The sequence below is a fragment of the Opisthorchis viverrini genome (assembly GCF_000715545.1).
Source record: "Opisthorchis viverrini unplaced genomic scaffold opera_v5_157, whole genome shotgun sequence".
NCBI lineage: Eukaryota > Metazoa > Platyhelminthes > Trematoda > Opisthorchiida > Opisthorchiidae > Opisthorchis > Opisthorchis viverrini.
Window position 1 is genome coordinate 1,023,195 of NW_008751813.1, and position 23,641 is coordinate 1,046,835.

The window sequence follows — 23,641 nt, forward strand, 5'->3', positions numbered from 1 at the left end:
AATTGTATTTTCCCGTTGAAACCGGATAGATTTGTGAGACCTACGGTTAACTAATGTGCGTAACGAAAGATAGTACCGACACTCACTTTTGAGTTTAAGGTAGACCCAGGTTTCTCCGAGCATTATCTGATCCTACAGAATATCGATCGGTTTCATTTGTATGCTAACTTTTTCTCCCCTCTGTTTGCTCATAAACTGATCCAAAAATTCCTCAACAAAGCCCTATGTTTCACCGTTTTTCTTTCAACTGTTTTTAGCATAACCTTCTAAAATATCAGCTACTTTGGTGCAGTAGGTTGCCTGTGGAATGCGAAGTTATCCAGCTGAACAACCCCTTCGTGGTCCTGACAGGGTAGTTCAGTAAGAGTGGGCTAGGAGTTCAGTAACTCCTTTGTTTGTTTACGTTCGTTTCCAACCGGTCACTTTTAGCGGAAATGCATTTCAGTGGCTCGGAAAAAGTACATTTGGTGGATTGTTACTTTTCCTTTTTCCGGTTCACTTTAGTACACTTGATGTTGGGGGATGATGAGTCTACAACGGTGCTAGAAAACACTCTTATTTCTAACCGTTGCGCAGGCTATCACCAGCTCCTCATGTATGCACGTCACGCACATCTTACAGGTGGTGTAGGCCACTTTCCAGTTGCGCTATTCCTACTAATGGAGACCAGAATATGAGAATAATTATGGCTTTAGAACTGATCTTAGCGTCCATTCCCCATTCTCATACCATCGATTTCATGCCCGTATTGTAGTATGTTCGGCTGGTCGCGTGAGCGACTCAGCGCACACCTCGTGTAGAATGCGGTAGATACGTCAAAAAACTGATACAAGCCCAAAATAATCGGGTGAACTGAGTCAGTCATGGTTTGCCTGCCACAGAAACGGAGCGAACGCGACCAACTCATGTGAATTCCACTGGTTGTTTGGTAGCACCTTAATCATAATGTCCTTTGTTTTCTCATCAGTCTAAAAACCAGCAGAGTTCTGATGAGAAAACTGAGTGATTATTATACGTTCGGAGAACTTTTTGCTATGATCTACGTCTAGAAGTTGATGCACGAATGCGCACCGATCACTGGTGCGTCTTATCCATAACCATGATCGATTCTCAGTTGAGTGATATCCACGCATTAGTCAGTAGCCAGTAGCTGTAACTAAATCCAGATGGAACCCAAACGTCTTGTTCCTCACAAAGTGAATTGGGACAATAATCACGTGATATGTATTCAGTAACAAAAATACAATTAGTTATTGTTTTGCAGATACAGTAAACACTTTGGCATTCTGGATGAGATGAGTTTGTAGATGAAACAAAGAGAAATAACGCTTCTGCTGGTGTAACGGTGAACTGTTGGTAAAAAGGCTTTGCAAATACAGATTAATATGAATTACAATGACAAAACTGTCACGTTGGATTTGAAAATTCAAAATCCGGACTACTTTTTAAGTAGTGGGGTTTGAACCCCACCCTGCATCACGCACGTTCTGGAAATCCTCAAGCAGTTAGCAAGCGAATCGAACATACATTATAACACCATCAGTGACGTGAAAGAATATTTTATGAAGGATCATGTATCTAAAACTACTCAATATTGCATAAGTCTAAAAGCTGATATATGTGCCTCAAGTCCGCAACTAAGCTGCAACTATACACGTCAGCACAATATTTGAATTCCTATTGACAATCGTAATAATTCTCCGGGGATTCGTGTTTCCAAAGTTAAAAGGCAACTTACTTACCTGTTTTTTAGAATCCACGGGTAACAGGAAAGAAGCCGTTTCTGCGTTCATTTCATTCTCACCGTCCCCGTATGCAGAGGATACCTCAGTTTCCCCCATGATTGAATAGGTTGGAGGGTAACTTCTGGCTTGCATCATGCTCATATCTTGTGTTCCGTTGAGTAGCAGGTTTCCTGACTGACTGAGGCATGGACAAGGGTCATCTCGCTGCTTGGTCAGATTTAGAATGGTCTTATCCAATACTCCGCGACGAACAGCACAGGCGAGTCGGAGGACGTTGTCGCCGTGTTCACCACAAGCAACCTCCATAACTGCATAAGATATGAAAATACAGACCGTGACTACTAAGGCGCAGGAAACTTCGCGAGCACAGTCAAACTCAGGGCGGTCAATTTAAACTTGCAACTACCCTTCTCAGTAGCTACATATGGCCGGATGTATAGCCCGACTGTCATAACAAAGTGAGGAATCCATGAAGGCCGAAGAAGGTCGTGAACTTTCAGTGAGTTTTCTGCATAATTACGGAATGTGTCTTCGGTCAAAAGTTAAGATTCACCAATAAAAAACATTTCAGTAAAAGTGACGAAACCTTAAGCCAAGTTGTAAGGGTAAACGAGTGCAAACCTCCACATATTTGACCAAAGGGGGTAAGGCTGGTTCTCACCAAAACAGAATGAGCTCTTGGAAGCTTTCAATTTATGTTCAACTTGTCTGAAGTGTTGAAAAGCCAGTTAAAGGCATATTTTAAGTTGAAAAATACTCAAAGACAACCAAAAATAACGGGAGGCCTAATTAGACGTTGTAGTCTAGAGGTACCACTCTACTCATAAGGTTGCTAGAAACTCTTCAATTCAGTATCGAAGAGTATCCAGCAGTCCCATGAGTACTGTGACACTTTTAGACGATGTATTGGGATATCACCAAAGTCGTACCAACTAAAGTATCAAATGGATTGGTGCAGCACATTCTGTTGAAGCGGACCATCATAAACTAGATATTCGGCTGCATGAAGTTGAGTCCCCTATGAAAACCAAATTCATGTGCAAATGAGAGAATCCTTTTCATAAAACACTGTTCAAAGAGGGCCAGTGTGTCAGTGTGAACTTAAACTGTACGGCAATTCTCCCTGCCAGAAGTCGCATGTGTCAGGGTGTAAACAAGGAGCATGATGCACAAACTGTGCACCAACTATACGGCCTCACTACGACAAACCGGGTGAAGGCTCAGAAATCACGTGATGGATGATTCATTAAAGCATATATGTACACGCAATCTCAGTTACTTAGCATAGCGATAGGCGTCAGTGATCTGCATACTGGAACGTCAGAGTGATTGCTATTCATGCCAGGTACTTGAAAATGCGAAGACGTTATGGTACTTTCGGACAAACATAAGCACCAAACACACAAAACTATACATTGTCTGCTACTGCGTTGGAATTTCGAAATCTAATGACTAGCCTACGGTCACAGCCTAGCTTTGTGGGGGGATGCTTATGCCTCTATAACCACGTCGGCGGAGTCTGGATAAGACATGTAATCAATATCATCGTAATTCGCCGGATGAAATTTGGAGCAAAATCGTCAAAAAACACACTATCTGCGTTAATTTCATTGCGCTTACAGCTCCCGTTCCTATGGAGACATAATTCTGTCACCAGCCGCCTTAGTATAAGTTATACGCATCATGGGACTGTGTACTCCACACCATCATTATCTATTGGCCATTACACTAAGGCAGTGACCGTGACGGTCATGCTCTTAAAATAGGCTTTTCCAGTCTAGAGACTTGTCTTTCCGTACCCTGCAAATGCGTCAGAATTTCCGAAACGCAGTCGTTTAGCCAAACTAGCCGATCTTATTATTGGAGATGAAAAACCAACTACAGCAACATAGGTACACAAACCACCTGTGTGTCTGCACACACAGATAGTCAAATCAAACGTGTTCCGTTTGAGGTGGTATGGAGAGCACCACATGACGACAAATGCACCTGCCAGGGTAAACAGAGACCTGTTGATCAAACGTACTAGGATCTCGGGCGTTAAAAATATTTCCCTATCCATCTTCTGCTTCTGTTTCCCTCTCTTCCCCGTCTTCAATTTAACTGGGTCCTATTGTATTCATCAAAACGATAAAACCCTTATCGTATTGATTTTTTGGTGAAATGGAAGGTTCACCGTGTGGTAGCAATTTAACCATAGAAAATAGATATCGAAAAAATTGATAGGAGCGGTTATCCATATGTTGGAAAATGTGACCATTAAAATGTCCTGAGTCCCTGATGGATGAAGATTAGATTAGGACAAATGGGGTACTGACTAAATGAGGAAAGGCTGACTGTATACTGGCAGTGATGAGGAAACTACCCCTTTACTGTGCGAATTTCAGGGCATCGCAAGTGTTGTCAACCCAGGTGGACTAACTATGTGGTCTTCGATCTCAAGGTAGGTAAACATGACACGATCCGTGACAATGGATGTTTAACGAGGCTTCGTCTGATTTCACAATTGCTGAGTGACCAATGAAATCCAGCTTGGTAGCCTAGTGGAATATCATTTCAGTTCACCTTTTCAGCTTGCAAACCGCGAACCGACGTAAACGGTTCCAGTTGCCACAGTATCGTTCATTAGGGATAAGGGAATCAAGGGATGATAGCAATGTGTTTGAGGCGATGACCCAATTTGTACATCGTCCTGTATGACAGAAATTGAGAGCCAAGATAGCTCGACGCGAGAACGCCATTGGTTAGGTGACACAACTAAATTTGTCAGAGCCACGCAGTCTTTATCCGGGTAGACGGTATTTACGCGACTGAGTTGATTGGTGGGGACTATCATGCCTTCTTGACAGGTTTTGGACTGGCCATCCCTGGATCATCTTCATCGCTAAGACTGGGTAAAGACCACTTGGGTCAGACCGTCCTCTGGCACACGAAAGACGTGACCCAACAGCGTAACATATAGGGAGAGAAAGGCCGATCTATTAATGGAGAGTGGACTTCCTCGAAGATCAACTGAGCACTACTTTTTCATATTCCCACAGACCCGCACACTGTTACAGAGGCACCGACAGTAAAAAAAACGAGTCTCCGGAGGTCTTCCGAATGTAGCGGCCGCATCTCTAATCCACAATCTAATAAAGAGTGGACCGAAGAAATGTACAGTATACCCTTGATTGTCAAGCTGATCTCATGTAGACGCCAAGAATATCAGAGGGGAATACAGTAAGCTGTCTAAAGCTGTGCCATGGATTGACAGTACCAAATCTGATCAACATACATTTGAGACAAGCAGTCGTAACAGAAAGAATAAATTAGCAAATAGTATTCGATGATATCATTTCATGCGAGTGATTTGTGATCATTATTCTTCGGTTCTTAATAAAATATGCCATTTTGCCCTAGCATTCTTTTGTACTCAAGGTATTGATTAGTTCAGAGGCTTACCTACGTATAACCCGGTCACATGATTTCTTGGATCTTACCATTGTTGAAACCAACTACTTTTGCAGGAAAATGTGCTAGACTGTGGGTGATTTTTACTTTAAAGGATTTTCAACGAAAATCCCTTTCGGTTATTGTCTATTGCAAAACAAAACAGAATTTTGGGGGTCACTTTGACGATTATCTTTACATTCGACACTCAAAGAGCCAGTCAAGTACATGATTACTTGATGTGGTTTCCGTGGTTGCAGGATGAAGGGTGTTTTATCTTGTCTAAGTGAGGAGGAATTACTGATCAGCTACTCGGTTTAGGTGTTTAACTGCTGCCTAGAAGGCAGTAACTTTGAAACCCTCTGAGTTTCGCAAGCTGATCACTGATGATGATTCCCAGCAAGGATGGAGCAGCTTCACATTTCTTCTCAGCTTTTCCTCATGTTGTTTTCTCTTGAACAGTACACGTTAGTGACTCAGGTTGCAAAGGTTGCACTTAGTAGTAGAACAGTCAAAAGGCTTTTTTATGTGCAGTGTAATGTGTGACGATAAAAAAGGCGGGGAAAATAAACCGAAGCATCCTAAGTTGATTAGGGTACCAAAAACTTACAGTAGTCTGCCGGATTGTGGTATGGTGGACACACCAGATCTTGTGAGGCTAAATAGGGCACGAGGCAGTTGACAGGGCCGCGATAGATACAGTGTCCTTCAGCGAGGAAATAGAGCTACCAGAAAACAGAAGAGAAAAGTATTGTTATTCAAGATGCTTACAATAATAAGGTCAGCAAAGTTTGGGAGTGAAAGGAGGTTCTCGTGTGCTGATATGGTGTATCATTTCGTAGGTATTATCTCTTTAGTCAAACCCTCGTGACTGTCTTACTTAAAAGGGTCAAACTCCAAATTCAAAAAAGAGACAGGTTCACTGTCCAATCATTATCATCATCATCATCGACAGCATGACATCAGTGTTCAACACTGACGCTTCACTACCGTCCAATCATTAGGTAACTAAAGGTATGCATTTGAAGCAAAGTCGAGTAGTATTAGATTGTTGGGACTTCTGAAATGTCATAAAGTCTTTTATAAGTGAAATTAGATGAGTAGTTAATTTTCAAGGCGGAAAAACGCAGTCAATTTAGGGAAGCCTATAGAGACGTCGGATATTAATTAACTGATGACTCACGGTGGTAGATACGCAGCTATCAATTCGACCAACGGGGTGTAGTTACTATGACTATGACTGTGACTATGACTTCGCCTAAATATTCTCATGGCTTGAACAAGAACACAGTTACCAACTTTATTGCTTTCAGGATCTCGTCGAGTCAGTACATAGCTAATTGTTAGAATGGGTAAGTAGTAAAAATAGGTAGCTAAGATTTGCTACTGAATTGGAAAACATGAACGATTAGGTGTCGGCGCACCGCTCTACGTACCTGATTAGAGAACGTGAGACCTTTGAGCTACTGGATTGATCTATTCGCGTCACAGGACTAAAGCAGCTTCAGGGCTGATACCACACAGCACGGGGTTTTACAGACGTATCTCGACTGCTTTAGCTGTGGTTAAACTACGTCGCTGGATCGATACCAGAAACCTATTGGGTACGAGAAGGATGAACCGAAACGGTTCGTTCGAATGGAACACGTGATCAGTGTCGAGCAAGCGAGCTGCAATTGGGCTTTTGGCTGAGCGTTTGAATATGGTGATGTTCCAGAAAGAGAGATACTCACGTATTATCTTATCAAGTTGTCGTGGCGTGTGCTCATCAACAGCAGAAAGATTGCACAGCCATATTCTGGGTGAGAAGTGGCGAATTTCTTGTTTAAGGTGGGCACAGGGTTTGTTGTAAACAGAGATCGCAGAGTTGCAGGCGGCAACGTTCGTTGTAAGGATCGAAACAGGCTGCGGCTAACTGTCAACAGAGTGCCTTCTGGGATAGACTTAATTAGATTGGCTCCTTTAGAACGGTCATGGAAGACCGTTGGATAGGTGGTTCGGACATACTCTTGGCCAAATGTCTCTGTGAATAGCCGTTAGCTCTGATTAAAACTCATCAAATCTGAGTATCACTGACCATTAATCAAAAATACACTTGTTTTGGAAATCTGGTTACGCGAATTCGAAGAACAATTCAAACAATTGCTGAAAATCAATCCATCTGTGGGATTTCGGTATCTCGTCACCATTCCGCTTGCACAGAATCTCCATAGCTGGTGGCTAACACCCTGTCAGCACCCAACTATTCCAAGAGATATAACTGCATGGATTCAATTGGTTCACCTTTCGAAATGTCCGAGTTTCAGCCCGTCATGTGCAGGCATAAAGTCCGCAGCTATAACTGGATTCGGAAGCTAGATTGGTTGTCTATATGAAAAAAACTGGGGTGTGGATTTCAATTACTCGAATATATTATGAGTTCTTTCTACGGTCAAAATGTTTTGTCGCTGCTGAAAACAGCACCATCGCAAACACGCACGGGAGCTGGAATGATTTCATGGTAACGAAACTGAAAACAAACTCGGCAAAATGTTGAAAATACGGATGTAACGATTCAACTATCAGATACTTGTTCCAGAAGGGTTTGGCACCGCCTCGTTCTTGTAGTAAGACCTCCATCAGGCCAAATGACCTAGTTACCAAACTGATCCTGTTTTGGGGCAGAAAGATAGGCGATTAGCGAAACCTCTCCAGCAGGCAGTAAGTCGTGCGCTGTCACGTACGTGGGTCTTCATGTGGCTGTCTGTCAATGCGTCCATTTGCTATAATATTCTCTTCCCTACCCACACTAAACACTTTCTTTTTTGACATTATCCATCACTTACTACTTAGTAATTGTGTTTTGTTTATATCAAACTTGTCAGTCTGGTGTAGACTACGTACACTAGTTTTCCAGTCAGCTCTGTGGTCCTGCTCCTCGGACCTTTCACAAAACTCCGCAGTCCACTAGCAGTTGTACCAACTTCCTCCTAAATCGGCATTGAGTGTCAATTAAGAGTCTTCCTCAGTTGTTGTGAGAAACCATTTCTGACGTTAGACAGACAAGAATCATAAGTCCAAATCCGGTTTCTAGCTTTGTTATTTCCCGCTAAGGGCACTTGCTTCGATGATACAACTCCGGTGTCAATCATTATTTTTGTTGGTTGGATTGATTTGGGAAGCAAAGTTGAGGAACTGAAGATTTTGATTGGTTTGAGCCTGGTGCTTTAGCCCTAATCAATGAAATACTCTGTCTATCGACAATGACACATCCTCACGGCTTATGACCGCTTTCCGTGTGCCAGCGAGTTACAGACCGTCTGCTCTATTCATGCGATGATGCTGGCGATTACCGCTGCCTCGCCCATGGTGTACTGTGTGTAAGGTCCACACAAAACTACCACCGTTTTCATACTTATTCTGCATTCACTACTCAATGCACTGATCGACATTGTTGGTTCGTCTGTGCCGTGCTTGTTTTCGCCATTTATACTGTCGAGATTACTTGGCTGTTTCTTCTGTACAGTTCACGAAGATTGCTTATAGTTTCCCAACCTTTGGAATCATTTCCTAATGTTGGTTGCATTCGAATAACTTCAGTTTTAGGTCATTTTTTGTACAATATTCTACCAAGTTCTTCGGGCTGATATAATGGAGTTTAACATTCCTGGATAAAACCGTCGGAAATGCATATTCACTACTTCAGCCAAAAGAGGCGACCACCTCTAAAATACTGCTTGCTTTGGTGCGCCCATTGATTGTTAGTCAGGGACTGTCATCTGTTCGTTGAGCATCGGCACCGGTTCGCATTCGTTTCGTCACAAATTGAGGAAACATCATCAGTATGCTGTCGAGTTGATAGTTCCTCTTCAAACGTTTGCGTTTATACGGCTTTGAACGAATATGTGGAGCTACTTGAAGTAAACAGCTAAATGATGGGGAGTTTCCTCTCAAATTCCTGGAGTTTACGGAAGGGTGCTACTGTATCAAATGAGGGTTCAAAAATATTTTGATCTGACCTGTCAGGCACTAAGACTGGGACTACCCCAGGACTGAAAAACTCAAAATATGACATCAGGAAAAAAAACTCATATTTCACAGAAGAACGCGAAATTAAACGACCAAACGCAAACAATTGAAGTATCAAACGGAGCAGAGAAAGGCTTCGGACTGAGCGGTGAAACGTGACGGCTAATGAACTCATGGAAACAAAACTGGTGATTGTTGGATGTTCGCGATAACCAGTCGAAATATAAAAAGACAAACTACCAAGCAACACGCTTTACGAGCTGGCCAGAAAATTGACCAAATTCCGCGGAATGAAGTTATTCAACTAAATACAGTGTATCCGGATCACAGCACAACACAAACTACGAACAGACTAATGAAATTACGAATGAAAGGTCCTTCCGTTAACCAATCGCCCCAGGATATTAAAGATATTCTTCAAAAGCCTCATGATTGCCAGCAGGTAAGGGGTAACTATCTGCTCGGTTTCGCTCTGACGATTTGCAACCGAACTACATAGGTCACCAAACAGGGCAGCATACACTTGACTGTCCACTGTACTGGAACAAAAACCAGCACAAACCAAGGGTGATTCTGTATGATTTTTGGCAAACCGCCCCATTTCTTTATCGTAATGATCAGTGGTGCACTGGTTCAATAACACTCCTGTTGAAACGCTATTTCCTTTATCAGGATAAATATTTCTGCACTGGACGAGTCCGATTCTAACGGAGAGTCGTTTTTGATGCTTTGCAATAAACGAATTTGTGCTCCTTGCACGGCGAAAAAACAAAAACCAGATGATGGAATCACTACCTGCTTTAGGGTTTGTCAGAATGCTATGCGCATCCTATGTAACTTCTAAGAGCTGGTTATTACAGAATTAGCTGTCAGCCCCTTATTGCGTCCCAACCACTACTTGGGGTAAAGTCTTTTGCTGGGTTTATTCACCACGGGGTGCTTGTTCAAAATGTGAAAACCGTATGTAAAATAGTAATGCACTTTAGCCCACTGATCAGCCAGGTGGTTGGCACTTTAGCTAGCCAACACTATGAAGCTTCTCGTTAGCAATTACCCTCAAGGATATTTAAATGGGTTTATAGTTGGTTAGAAGCGTCCAACAGAGGACCTGGGTTTTAACACTAGACACATGAAGTAGGTCTTCAAATAGACCAGAACCCTTGGCTAGGTTGACCTGGTTATATTCTTCATGCGCTTTGTTACACAACATCATCTTTTGAGCTCCACTGTTTCCATGTTTGCTTCCAAAAGTACCACCACTGCAAATGTAGATATTGTGAAAATCTGGCGCAATTAGCACGACGGTGTGTTGCTTTGCTTAACATGGTTCCCCTATCTGTACAGCTGAATATGAATTGTCCGACTGCTGTTGACCGCTATACTTTTCGCGTCCAACTCATGGGATGCTGCTACATGGTTAGCTGCTTAGAAACCCCCTTGTGTTATTATGCTTATCAAACTTCTTGTCTTTCACTGAGCGATAAGAAATTCCAGAAAAATGGTGTTATTTGCTCTTCACACAAGGAAGTGAACTTAACAGAAACATACGCAAGCCTGCTGGACCTTTAAAAGACACTTGAAAGATCCGGACCCTGTTGGAATGTCAGAAGGAAAGTCAAACTTTCAGGAGTAGAAGCCGGTTGTGCACAACTGAGTGCAATCTACAATCAGTCAACAATGAAGTGAACCACTGCATCTGTGACACACGGAACGGATCTCCGTTGCACTGTGAGGAAAGTCGGACAATCACTGAACAACACCTGGTTGCTCAAGTTGCTTTTAAAACATCCCGGAAGCAAAGAGAGACACAAATAAAGAGATTTGGGGTGGGAAAGAGAAAAGAATCGGGGTTGCTGCTGTTTCTGAAAGGTTTCTACATATAAAACCTAGGATTACTCGGTTTGTATTTCTTGAAGAGCGGCTAGAGAGAAATTCATTCCTAATGCCAACTGCTGGGTCGTTCGTAATTCTACTTACATTAAAAGAACAACAATTATGAACAGCGCGTGTTATTCGTTTCCGAACCGTGGAGACAACCAGGTCAAGTCCATGCATTTCAACACCGAACACGCTTACGCAATCAGTTACAGTAACTCGTAACTTTTCTGTTCCATGCAGGAATTTGGCGAAATTTGTTTGAATCAGTAAAAAATTCGAAACACTTGAATCGAGTGGAACATTAGCTTTGTGAAAAGGATACCCGAAATGGTTGGACCCCATATTTTGTTACCGTAACTACAAATTCGGGTGGAATGCTGCTGTCCAAGCAAGTGACTAAAGAAGAGGGCTAAAACGTTACTGATTCGACACGTCAGTGATGCCGCTGGTGAAAGTTTCCCTAAACAAAACTACACAAAAGGTTGCCAAAAAACTCTTTGACAGCCAAAGACCTGTTTTGTTTTTCCAATTCGGGCTAATCATGTAGGCAAAATCTCTCTCCCAGTTTCCCTTCAGTCAATCGTATGTTCTATTAGAAGGCAAATTTTACGAAATTTACTAAATACACTCATTTGCGTGCCGATTCGATTTTTACGGAATTGTGAAAGGAAATCCAGGTGAATTTCTCGTTTCTGATTTTCTGTTTAAACTGAATGTGCTGCACAAGAGCAGCTTCATCTCTAAGTCGGAGCAATGTTCGAGATACTGGAGTATGAATGAGACATCCAACTGGGAAATCACTTGAGTCTTCTAAATATTAAACTGATGTGAAAGTGAGTGTATTAAGCTTTGATGCTCAGCTATCAGGCGCAAAATGTGGCCCACAAATCATTCTGTTTCTTGCTATGCGAAAAACTACTTTCTACGACGCTTTATTAGGAAGCATCAGGGGATGCTTTTTCACATCTATATTCAACAGAGCTATCTTAAATACCGACTTGTCTCGTTTAAGAAAATTAGGCAAACGGAATTTTATCGAACCAGTTCACTTCTATTCGTGTGAAAAACTCATATTCTTTTTGGTTGTGCGGGCAAGCTTCTTATTAGACAAATTGTGAAACGTGATACCAGCGGTGCAGTGCTGCATTACCAGTGAGGTTGTACACTCTAGAATAAGGCATTACGTATGATATGCTCTCTCTGAAAGTGGATCTTGTCAAATGAAGGCAGTTTCTTCCCCCAGGCTGTAAAGTAGCATTTGTACACAGCACTGTGTATTTATCAGTAGTGCTTTGGCTACTTACGTGGGATGTTCACTTGAAAACAGCCAACCTAAACAATTGTGATGATGGGTGCATTCTACAGTGATGCACATGTAGTTCAACTACTGGTGACAAGAATCAGCCATTTCACAATGTGCGTGCAGATAAGCGTCAAGGTGTGATCAGCCTCATACTGTTCGACAAGATACACTGATACAGGTGCGTGTTTCATGGTCAAAAGTCTGAACTTAACCACATTAGAAGTAGTATTTTGCTCAAAATGTATCGAGTTGTCGTCTCAACAAGAACTCCTCAAGGTTGATTTGAAATTGCGGGTTTTGACAACCTTATAGCGCGTTACGAGTACCATCCTGACGGTATTTGTCAGTGGAATGCATAAGGTGACTGAACTGAAACTCTAGACCTTTGAATTATAGGCAAGTTCTATTTGGTTTCGGAGCAAGTTTGTCCAACCGTGTAAAAAATCAGCGACAAGACTCTCCAAAGAACCGATATCAGTCTTTTGTGGAACCATAATCAAACAAAAGAAGCTCTCTTCATTAGCGTCCTCAATTTCTCTTAAGCGGACCGACTAAACAAGGCAACGACATCCAGTTTCATTTCATACAGGTTACCAAAAAAGCCGTCAAATTCATTTTTTACATCCTTCAGCATCTACTTTGGTCGTACGCGGAAGAGTTCCCAAGCGCTGACCACGGCGACTGCCAACCTTTAAAATGGGACATTTACGGTAAGGGTGTCAGTGGAGTCGCCATGCGGTCGAGCTTTTCCCTCGGCGGGTATTACATGGCGCGTCCTTGACTTTATCGCCCTGTACTGTTGTTAATAGTCCAGCTGTAACACGCTTTTGGTGCTTAGCTACCACGGCACCTAAATAAAGCATTAGGGATGAGATACTGCCAGGTTGCCCAAGGTAAGACAGAATCAGTCTAGATGCCGGGGTGGCGTTCGAACAATGAACCTTCTGGTAAGTAAGTCCGCACCTTAACCACTGAGGTGTCTATCACCCGGTTACTAATAGTGAATGTTGCTACTTGTTCACGGTTCCCGCTAAATGCACCCGAATTATCAAGTCCGAGTAGGTAAACTCGTTGGTTCTTGAGCTTCTGGTGAGTAATACTGTCAACTAACGCAATCAGGACACATCTATTAAAAGAAGCCTGATCTGGTGATCAAATGCGGGCGAATTTTTCTGTTCCGACCTGTTAGTGTACGTACGTCCAGAACATTCTGTCAGCATCCTCAGCTTGCAGTTCGCCACCCAGCGGCACACGAGAGGGCTATTCGCTTCCGCTGGGCTATAAAAAGAGCGGAAAACGGGCTAGAAAACGGAAAAGGGCTAGAAAACGGGCGAATTGTTACCCTGCATTGTTATGGATTAAATAGACTGATTTTGTCAGAACGAGTGGACGTACTACTGAATGCTTGGTGAGATACTTCAGTAAAAGCCTTCTAATCCAGTGAAAGATAAGTGATGCTAAACGCTTCTCTCTGGTGCGCTAGCTGCACCGCTGTAAAGTCTTCCGCAACACCTACACCCATCTGGATTGTTAAGGGATCAAATCCTCCCAGGTATTTGAAAATGGCAAAGCCCTGACAAGTGTCATTTGAAATAAAGCTATTCGACGTCAACAGTATATGGAAAGTCTACTGAATGATGCGGTCGAATAAAACTTCAAGTAACATCACTATTTACAGCTCACATATTATAGAAGGACTGGATTCGTATCCATGACATAGGTCAAAGTCGCTTGTGGAATACAGCAAGAAGGTTAACGCTCGAATCACACTCATTTATGGAAAAACTACAAAGATTTAGTAACCCGCTAATGGAGCGGGTAACATCCGAGACCACGATCGACCGTTTGGAAGGTACACAGAACGCAACCCCTAGCTAATGCTATATCAGTCAAGTAAACGATAGCCGATGATGTTTTGGCAGCATTTCTACGACGCCAAGGAAACTGTTTCAGTGTGTGCATTTGAACAAAAGTGCATTGTGTTTAGGTTACACCATTTCTGTCCCTTGAGCAAAATTTGTAAATTTCGGTCGACTAAATATGGATATTCCACAGAGATTTTGTCCTGTCAGAAAAGCTGATTTATGGCGATAAGCACTACAAAGCAGTTTCACTCCTACTGTTCGTCATCAGCGTTGCTTATCGCGCGAAACACAAAGAATTTCAAACCCATGACCTTTCAGTCAGTAGTTCGACACTTGACCCTTTGATCATGAGTGACTTATTGGCAGTGTGATTAGCTTGTACTTGGACAGGGTCATTCACCCTTCAACCACGGAAGTCAAATCATGTGGTCGTCTACTGACTGGCTGCTTGAGTGACAGCTTCTCAGGTGGAAGTTTCGGTCATCTTGCGAAATCACCTGTCTGGGCTGCTCATTAACTGGTGATGATGTGAAGAGACCTGGTAGTTTTCAACATAGACTTCGTTCTAAATTAATTCTAAGTGAAGTTCTAAGTTCTAAGTAAATTGTGAATAATACACGAGGACAGAATTTCAGGACAAGTTACCATGCAAAGTTTAAAACCGTTCTCGAAACGATGCAGGCTTTTGAAATCCGGCTCCTCAAATAACGTTGAAATGGACTTCTTTTTGTAGGCTTGCAGGCTGGAATTCTATGGGTCACCAAACAGACTTACACACCATTCTGACATGAATACGGGAAACAAAGTACCAAATCACATGACAAAGCGAAAAACAGTGCACTCTTTAGTGCGAACCCATTGTTGGACGGGATGAAAAAAGTTCAAACATTTTTCTAAAATCCACACCAAGCTGAAAACTCAAACGAAAACCAACATGAAAGCAGGGAACTATATTTGTTAGGGGTGATTTCACCTTGTTCTGAAAAGGGTCTATATTTTTCAGTTTTTCACAGTATTCAGTTGGTCCAAAACCTAATCAGTTCAAAGGAGTCAATGACCCATACTTCAGAACGCTTTCCCAGAAACAAGTTCGCTTGCGGATCTGACCGCATATACTTCAACTTAACTCTACCTCATGAAGGTGATCTAGATCACCGTGCGGTAAGCTGAACGTAGGATCAGCAGGTAACTTATGTGCACATGTCTCTGAATATCTCACAGAATTCAACAAGCGGAAAACTGTAACTTCGCATCCATTAAGAGTGTGACAGGGAGACTTTTATCGTTCAATCCAATCATCTCAATCAGTCACACATTACTATACAGACTACACAGGCTCACGAGCAGTTCTGTGGCAACTGACGCACAGTATTTGGAACAGCTACGGAGCTCTGCATCCACTCTGCAACCTTGTGCATACATCAAGTCATCGAGCAGACACCATAGGTTTTTTTTCCTAAACCTGCAACTACGCTTAAACTGTTGTAGGAAACAGAAGGGTCAGTTGAAAGTGGTGGTTTCTTTTCAAAGGTATTAGCTAAATTCTGGATCTGGACTGTATGGTCGATTCTGAAGGCTCCGTTCAAACTATATATATATATATATATATATATCAGCCCTTCTCTTTCGGTCTAAAATATTTCCAACCATTCCCCAAGGCGGAAGTCAACTTCTGAATTGACACTTAACCGTGGTTCTTACGTTCATTTCGAATAGGCTTTGCATCCACAAGGCGAATACTGCCATGAAGAACCTTCACCAGTGAAGGGCAACCTTCTCGCTAGTACCTTGTTCAAAAATGCAGCCCGTGGTTGAGCTCGATAGGTTAGTTGAGGCTCGAACATTTCTGCGAAAAGCCTTGAATAAAAGAAGACTCGAAGCCAGAAGGTAGTTCAAAAGATTAACAAAGAATGATCACGACACAAGTTACTAGGAGGTCAACCGACGATAACGAGTTTGCGATACAACTATGTCACTGAATATGTGGCAGTGAAAGCATTCGTCGGTTAGCAAAGTTGCGCACACTTCACTGTAAGGACGTCACTCGTTCGGTATACGTATTGGGCGACTCCATGAATGAACAGCCGTTGCAGATTATTCGAATCGGCTCTGCTTTCCATTTCAACAATGTTTTCAGCCGCAAATAACAGTTTTGATGAAGGTTTTGTGCCTTAAGTGAGATCACTCCATGCTGAAAACCCGAGAAGCATTGTACAGTTGTTTCATTCTCATTGGAGATCATCTGTAAAGCGCATCTCACGGAATTTCCGTAAGAGACCTCCAACCGAGACTCTATGACTGGTGTTTTGAGCGGTTGGCCGTTGGTCAGCTTGTGTCCGGAAGTTCGCGAGTTCGAAGCTCTAAGTCTCATGAGATTCGCAGAGCGGATGAATTCCAATGACAGTGAAGCAGCTGTACAGTGCTTCTTGAGATTTCAGCATAGATTAGCTTCGCCGACAGGGGGAAATTTCCAATTAAGTTCCCAAATCTTCTCAAACTACCAACGAACAACATTTTACTTGGAAAGGGATAATCTTTGGACAGAAATGAAGCCAAGAGCCGCACAGGTCCAACCAGGTGTAGGCACTGCTTGCAAAAGATATGAATGAAAAAGTCAATTAGGCAGGGTTTAACTGATCAGCGGTCTTCTGTATTCAAAAGTGATATCTTTGGCGTCCTTACAACCTAACACCGTAAATTTNAGGTGAAACACCTAGCCAATCCAGCGCGCTTTTCAGGGTTCCTCAGGTGAGGAATGGAGTTTAGCTGGAATAAAAAATAGGATGGATATACTGTCTTCAGTTTGCTAAACCAAAACTATCTGAGTGTAGTTGGACCTCTCAGGAGACAGAACACCTAATGCGTACTCCTCAAACTGCGTTTCTTGAGAGCAGTAGTCTCTTCTAGGAGAGTGGGCATTTTCAGCGTGCACTTTAAGAGTAGATTATTCTCGGGGGCTCGTCTATCCTAGATGTGAGGGACGAGATCGAATATAGCGTGAAGCAACGGATAATGCAAACACGGCAAATTTGGATTAACTGACGGCTTATGAACTATTGAACAATTGGTCCATCTTATTAGCCGTCATGTGGCTGACCCCTAACTGAAAGTTAATCCCACCACATCTTTAACACTTTGTTACAGAGATGAGATCAAACGTGAATTTATAGCACCACTTCATTGCGCACCTTAGCTACGCATTCGCATCAAAAAAGCGCTCAGAGACATGTAACAATCGATTCGGCTACAAACGCAGATTCATTCTGAGGTTTCTGACATCGTGTTTTTCTACTAACTGCGTAATGGAATCACCTGCATTCCTATGAAATTTTAATGAGCGCACATGGTAATTGAGCAGGTAAGCATTTGCCCATCAACTGGTTTCCATGCGTGAGTAACCAATTCGACTCTTTTAAACGACGGTATGGTAAATTGGAATTGAAATCTATTCGCAACAACGTTTAGGTTGATTCACCTAATAAAATGTCATATACACATAAATTTTAGGGGTATACCAACATTATTCCATTAAGTGAAATTGATTTTAAACTGGAGAACTGCGGAACAGCACCGTGAATGGGTTCCTAATACTTATTTGCCTTGGTATAACATCATCCTCACCTTTCGAAAGTATATGTCAGCAAGGGATAATAACGTCATGTATACTTCAGAGATTGGTGAAGTATTGTCGTTGGTTTATCCGCTGAGCTGAGCAATTTGATTGCAAACGTCTCATCACCAATTGACTACTGACTACCATTCTTTAACGTTTTAGTGAACAGAAAGGTGGGTGGGACTCTGGAAACCTGCGTATGCCGGAAAGAGGCACATACGGACCAAATACTGAACTACAGCGACAATCACCCAGTAAATCAAAAGCAGAGCTGCGTCTAGACCCTGTTGAAGAGCGCGGAGACACAATACAGCACTACAGAACCATGGAAGAAAGAAGAACACCACCTATTCAAAGTATTTCAGAACAATGGATACCCGAGGATATTTATCAAGAGAGGCTTGCAGAAGATATCCTAACAACAGCAACAGTAAGAGCAGACCACCAGACCGATAGTTCCTCCCTACATCAAGAATACTTTGGAACTCGCAAGCACAACATTAGCTAAAAAGGGAATCATCGTGTCCCACAAACCAGACGCCACTCTAAGGAAACCAATCTCAAGACAACCGAGACAAAACCAAGAGGAACGATGTGACAAACCAAATCAACTGCAACGACTGCAACAAATTCTACATTGGACAAACCGGGAGGACGTTAAGCATACGAATGAAGGAACACAACGCGGCCGTCAGCGGACATTACCTCCTATCCTTATTATCCATACACTAGGACTAGGAAGACCACAAATCCAATAAGGAGAACGCAAACATTTTTAACACTGAGACACGAGACACGGAGGGAAATTAAGCATGGTACCCCATGGCAGGCTGGATCAGCTGATGCATTGAGCCGGATCCAATTTACGCACCACCACGTGCAAAGGAATACTCAAAGATAGCCGAATATCGGATTCACAAACAAACAAGGAACTCCTTGGAGTCAGATTAACAAAGGTCCCAAGCCGGAACTCGGAAGAGTCAGGAACGAAGGTCACTCTAGCATCGACCATAGTACAAGGGCAGGGATACCAATCTCAGAGGTCAAGTAAGCGTCGACGAACCGGGACGCAGGATAGCAGAGCAACAAATGGAGCCACCCCACCGAACAACTAGTCGTGATCGAAGGTCAGCTTCGGTTAGCAGCACGTATATTGACACACACACGCGCAACTCAACACACAACCACCAACCCGTCGCCCTACTACACTAATAACGCAGTGACGATATAACCTCGATTAGTGATGAAACGTTTGCAATCAAATTGCCCAGCCCAGCTCAGCAAACAAACCAACACACCATCTACGCTACCTGAGTTACCAATATTTTCCTCTATGGAAAATTGGTACGGTATACCATGAAACAAACGGACCGATTTTCGAGCGAAGTTTCATCCTGTCGGTGAAGCCAATCTATGTTGGAAAGAAGAGAAACATTGTAACACTATTTCATGCTTGTTCAGGATCATCATCAGTACCCATCTCATTAAACTCCAGCACGGAGTTTCCAACCCACGACCTTACGGCTAGTGGTTTGAACACCTAACCGTTCGGCAATGATCGGTTGACAAATGCAGTATCAATGTGTAATAAACGAGCACGCAACAGTGTTCGGTAGGCATCACTCCTGTGGGAAACGACTTTAAACTGGTTTTGAAGTCCTGTCATTGCAACCAGCCAGGAGTCCTTAGCTTGAGCGCTTTGAGAAAACGGATGAGAAGGACTGGATGATTGCCCTATTGAGCAACCATCCAGTGAATGTTCTAGGCCCTCCTCAAGATTATCCTTGAATTACCTTTATTCCACGGCACACTGTGACCCCCACACACCTTTTTGAATTCAGTATGTGAGTCAGGCGCTCACCGAATTTCATTGTTTATTGAAACAACCATAGCCATTGCGAAAAAATTTCGGTGGAATACTTTCCTAGCGTCGCTGAGACTCCGATGTCTAGATGGTACTCAAACGTTTGGACTCGTACTCGGAACTGAATCGCCTGTCTCTTTTAGACCATCAGGGACACGTCTTAGCTTTCGAAAATTCAGTTTCATCGTGCGAATACTGAGCGCCGTTGAGTAAATTTCAGAGCAGAAGGCAATTGAATAAAAGGTCTCCCGTTCAAGGTCACACCAGCGATATGATCTTTTGAGTTCAACCTCAGAGAATTTCAAACGCACAACCTTCCGGAAAGTGGTTGAACACAACAATTCCTGTCAAACTGAAAGCTAATCACATTGCCGATCAGCTGCTCGTTGTCAAATGGATAGGTTTTGGGCCACTCCCCGGATGGCCACGGATTTTTGCAAGAAGCGCATCGCGAATAATGCCGAGCGAGGATTAAAAGCTGCACAATGCTTCTCGGCTTCTCAGTATTAACTGGCTTCACTGAAATACGAAATCTCTATTGGAAATTACCGAATCTCCTCACGTCATCCTCAGTTCAGTTCAAGTCACCTATTCTATCGTATCCAAAATATACAGCTTTATCTGCAGTGGTTTGCTCCGCTGAAGAACGAGAGTCCGAGTGAGTGATAACCTTGAGCGAGTTCGAGCTAGAATATCCCATTCCCGTCAGCCGAAAGACATTGAACAATACGGTATGAAAATGGTAGCCTTGATGTACAAACTTAAATGGCTGCTCGAACGAGTTCTATTGTCGTCCTTTCTCTGTTGCTTTATGGGATATTCAGTCAGCTTAAAACGTCTGTTATTCAGAAATTTGGCGCTAGGCGCATTTTGTTTAGCTGTGTCCCGCACACTGACAGGCCGAAAGCCCCGCTTTGGCAGAGTAACCATTTGGAGACTGACCAGCGCTCACATTGTAACCAAGTTCCTTCTTCAGCAAAGGAATCTACCGCACTCAACCTTTGCTGACTTGATGGTCTCACAAAATCTGAAAAAAAGTGTCTTCAGAGACCAAGGTTTTCTGCATGTGGTGTACGTTCGAGTCAGCTTTGTTGTATGTATGAACTGTGCGGCAATAGAGTATTCTTATTCGTTGAGGGTTTAAGAGACATCACGCGGGCAGCATGAATATCACAATTTGGCGAAAACTCCCACAGACCTACCGAGTTGCTCGGCTTGTACACAAGCATTAGGCATCACATACCACCAGGACATCCATCCATCAGCATTCCTTGCAATTTCAGCAGCGTTTTAAGGAAAGTTAGAATTTTTAGACACTCCATTCCCGAAGTATGACCATGCTGGATTTAACGGTGACAGATTTATTGTTGGGAGGCGGGGTGATTGCCCAAATGAAAATTTATCGCGTGCCGATGAGAAACTGTTCTAAAAGGACTCACATAATCAAACATTTCGAAGATTTTGGCACTTGGTTGGTGGATTGTACAAATGATTGTGCGTCCAGCCTGCGCCAAAGTCCGCAGAAGTGAAATGCACTGATAACACGAAGCACTGTCAAGACCACTGTGAAGGCAAATGACACAATATGCAAACAAGGTGATGAGCGAGTATCCATGAGAAGTGATATCTGTCGTCTTCGCTTTGCCTAAATAGCAGCATCGAAGACAAAATCAGATAGAACAGACGTTTTTGAAGAAGAGTCGCGCAACAACACCCTTCTCAAGTATAATCGGCTTTACGGGATACGAAAGCAAAAGTACGAAGAACCGTTTTTGGGATATTTTTGGTGAGGAACAGTGCTGAACAATCCTAAGGTTCCAACGAGGCTAGAAAAGGAGGAGCGGTATAAGCTAGTACCCTTGTTTCTGACTGATTTTATTAATCTCATAACGTAACAAAATTGAGAGACACCTTTTTCGTATTTGAAGATTGAACAACAAGTCTTGGTTACAGTTGTAATCAGGCTTTAGTCATTGGCGAGCTTGAATCGCTTTGCTAATCAGCTGTTCAATCCCATCTAAACCCAACTAAATACATCATCATCCGTATTCCTCCTCTATTCCTGGAATTTTGGGAGCTCACCCGCGGTTCCAGCAGCAGGACGCAGTTGTCCACAGGGGGTATATCAATACTGAAAAGAACAGTTAGTCTATGTGGGAGGGTGTCCCACATTTGCGGCACGCTTTGATTCGGGGGATAGTGATTTCGGTGCCCTCTCAGTAGTCGAACTGATTGAGGCAAGCCCCAATATTGGTGATATTGCAGGATAGGTAGGTAGTTCGGTTGCGTTGCCTAATTGTTGGTCTGTTGGCCGAGCTTAGAAGTTTGTTTGCAAACGTCTCTTCACCATCTGGGGCAATATCACTAGTGCGGGGCTGAGTGGGAATGACGCACCAAACCCTGTACTGATGAGGACCTGTTCAAATCCCTGGAAAAATTAAAGTCAAGTGACTCATTAGGGGACACTTAGGTAGGGGTGCTTAATGTAACGTAGCAGAGATGGGAACCTAGAGCCGTGTTTTTCCATTTGAATTAAATATCATAATATCGTTTTCAATATCTTTCACCATACACGTTACCTGAAATCAAACAAATTTCATTCTTTCACTAGTCAATTGTCCTTAATGCCGATAGATCGTTTTGTTTCGAAGAAGATGTCCAACTAACTTGGGGCGGAGCAACCAAAAAGCATCGTTCATGTTTAGAAAAAAATGCTATGATTACCCATTATTGGATGAATCCCGTCATGTTTGCAGAGGTAAGTCTGACAAGTTCATCAGTGTTATCAAGTTTCTATCAATCAAACAATCAAAACAATAGTATGGACAACGTCGAACAGGTGGATGTGGTTCAGATGCAGGTATATTGCTATGCAGATGAGGGTAGAGTCGATATTAGTTTTAACTAAATACGTTTACCGTAGAAGCGTAGACAGGAGCATGTCTGTCCCCGACTTTTCGTTTGATAGACTGATATAGTGGAGGCTTGTTTCCACACGGAAGACCAGGAAGCGTATGCAAGCATTCAGATGAGAGTGTTGAGCGTCTACTTTCATTTGAATTAAGAAATACGATTCAATCTTATTCCAAAAAGTCGGCCCAGAACAGATGACTCGTGGAATATATGGCGTGGGAGTTGCACTCAGCCCCAGAGCTGAACGCGCTATGCTGGATTAGATCCCAGTGAACAGTCGTCTCTGCGCCGTCCGGTTATCCAGTTCAATCAAGCTCAATGCCTCGCGGCATAAAAAGCGGTGCCTGTTTGTCGTGTCGGCTTATGCCCCAACGGACTGCAGTTCTGATGCGGAGAAGGATACTTTCTATCGAGAGCTATCCGGGCTCATTCGTCAGGCAAAAAGCACTGACATTGTGATCCTTGCAGGCGATTTGAATGCTCAAGTAGGTCGTCTGAGCTCCTCGGAATCACATTTGGGTGGTCGATTCGGAGTCGGTGCTCGCCGCACAGACAACGTAGATCGAATCCTCCAGCTGTGTGCTGATCACGATCTGTTTCTGGCAAGTACGAACTTTCAACATGAACGTTCGCACCGCGTAACCTGGCGGCCACCAACTACAAATCAACCGTAGATCCAGTTGGACCACGTGGCCATCTGCCACCGGTGGAGAGCCACAATTCAAGACTGCCGTTCCTTCTGGGGCACACCACTTGATTCCGATCACGCCGTGGTGCGCGCACGCTTGACAGTTCGTTTCCCTTCAGGCCACTGCAAGTCGGCAACATGCATGCCAGTGCACTGACTTCGAAGGACTACCATAGCTCAACAGTATCGATCACACCACTTGAGATCACGCCGTGGTGCGCGCACGCTTGACAGTTCGTTTCCCTTCAGGCCACTGCAAGTCGGCAACATGCATGCCAGTGCATGCACTTCGAAGAAATGCCATAGTTCCACAGTATCGATCTGAGCTAGCC

The 23,641-nt window shown here is 43.2% G+C and overlaps 1 protein-coding gene across 1 annotated transcript in view; it reads right to left on the bottom strand.

The window, feature by feature from the left end:
* The window catches only part of T265_07072 (hypothetical protein), a gene marked incomplete at both ends in the record, with an annotated part of 114,750 nt that overhangs the window by 19,989 nt on the left and 71,120 nt on the right, over positions 1–23,641 (bottom strand). Inside the window, 3 exons of the mRNA XM_009172501.1 lie at positions 1,743–2,053; positions 5,788–5,902; positions 21,148–21,271. Of these exons, the coding sequence (XP_009170765.1) occupies positions 1,743–2,053; positions 5,788–5,902; positions 21,148–21,271 (550 nt within the window). The remainder of the gene's footprint in view (positions 1–1,742; positions 2,054–5,787; positions 5,903–21,147; positions 21,272–23,641) is intronic.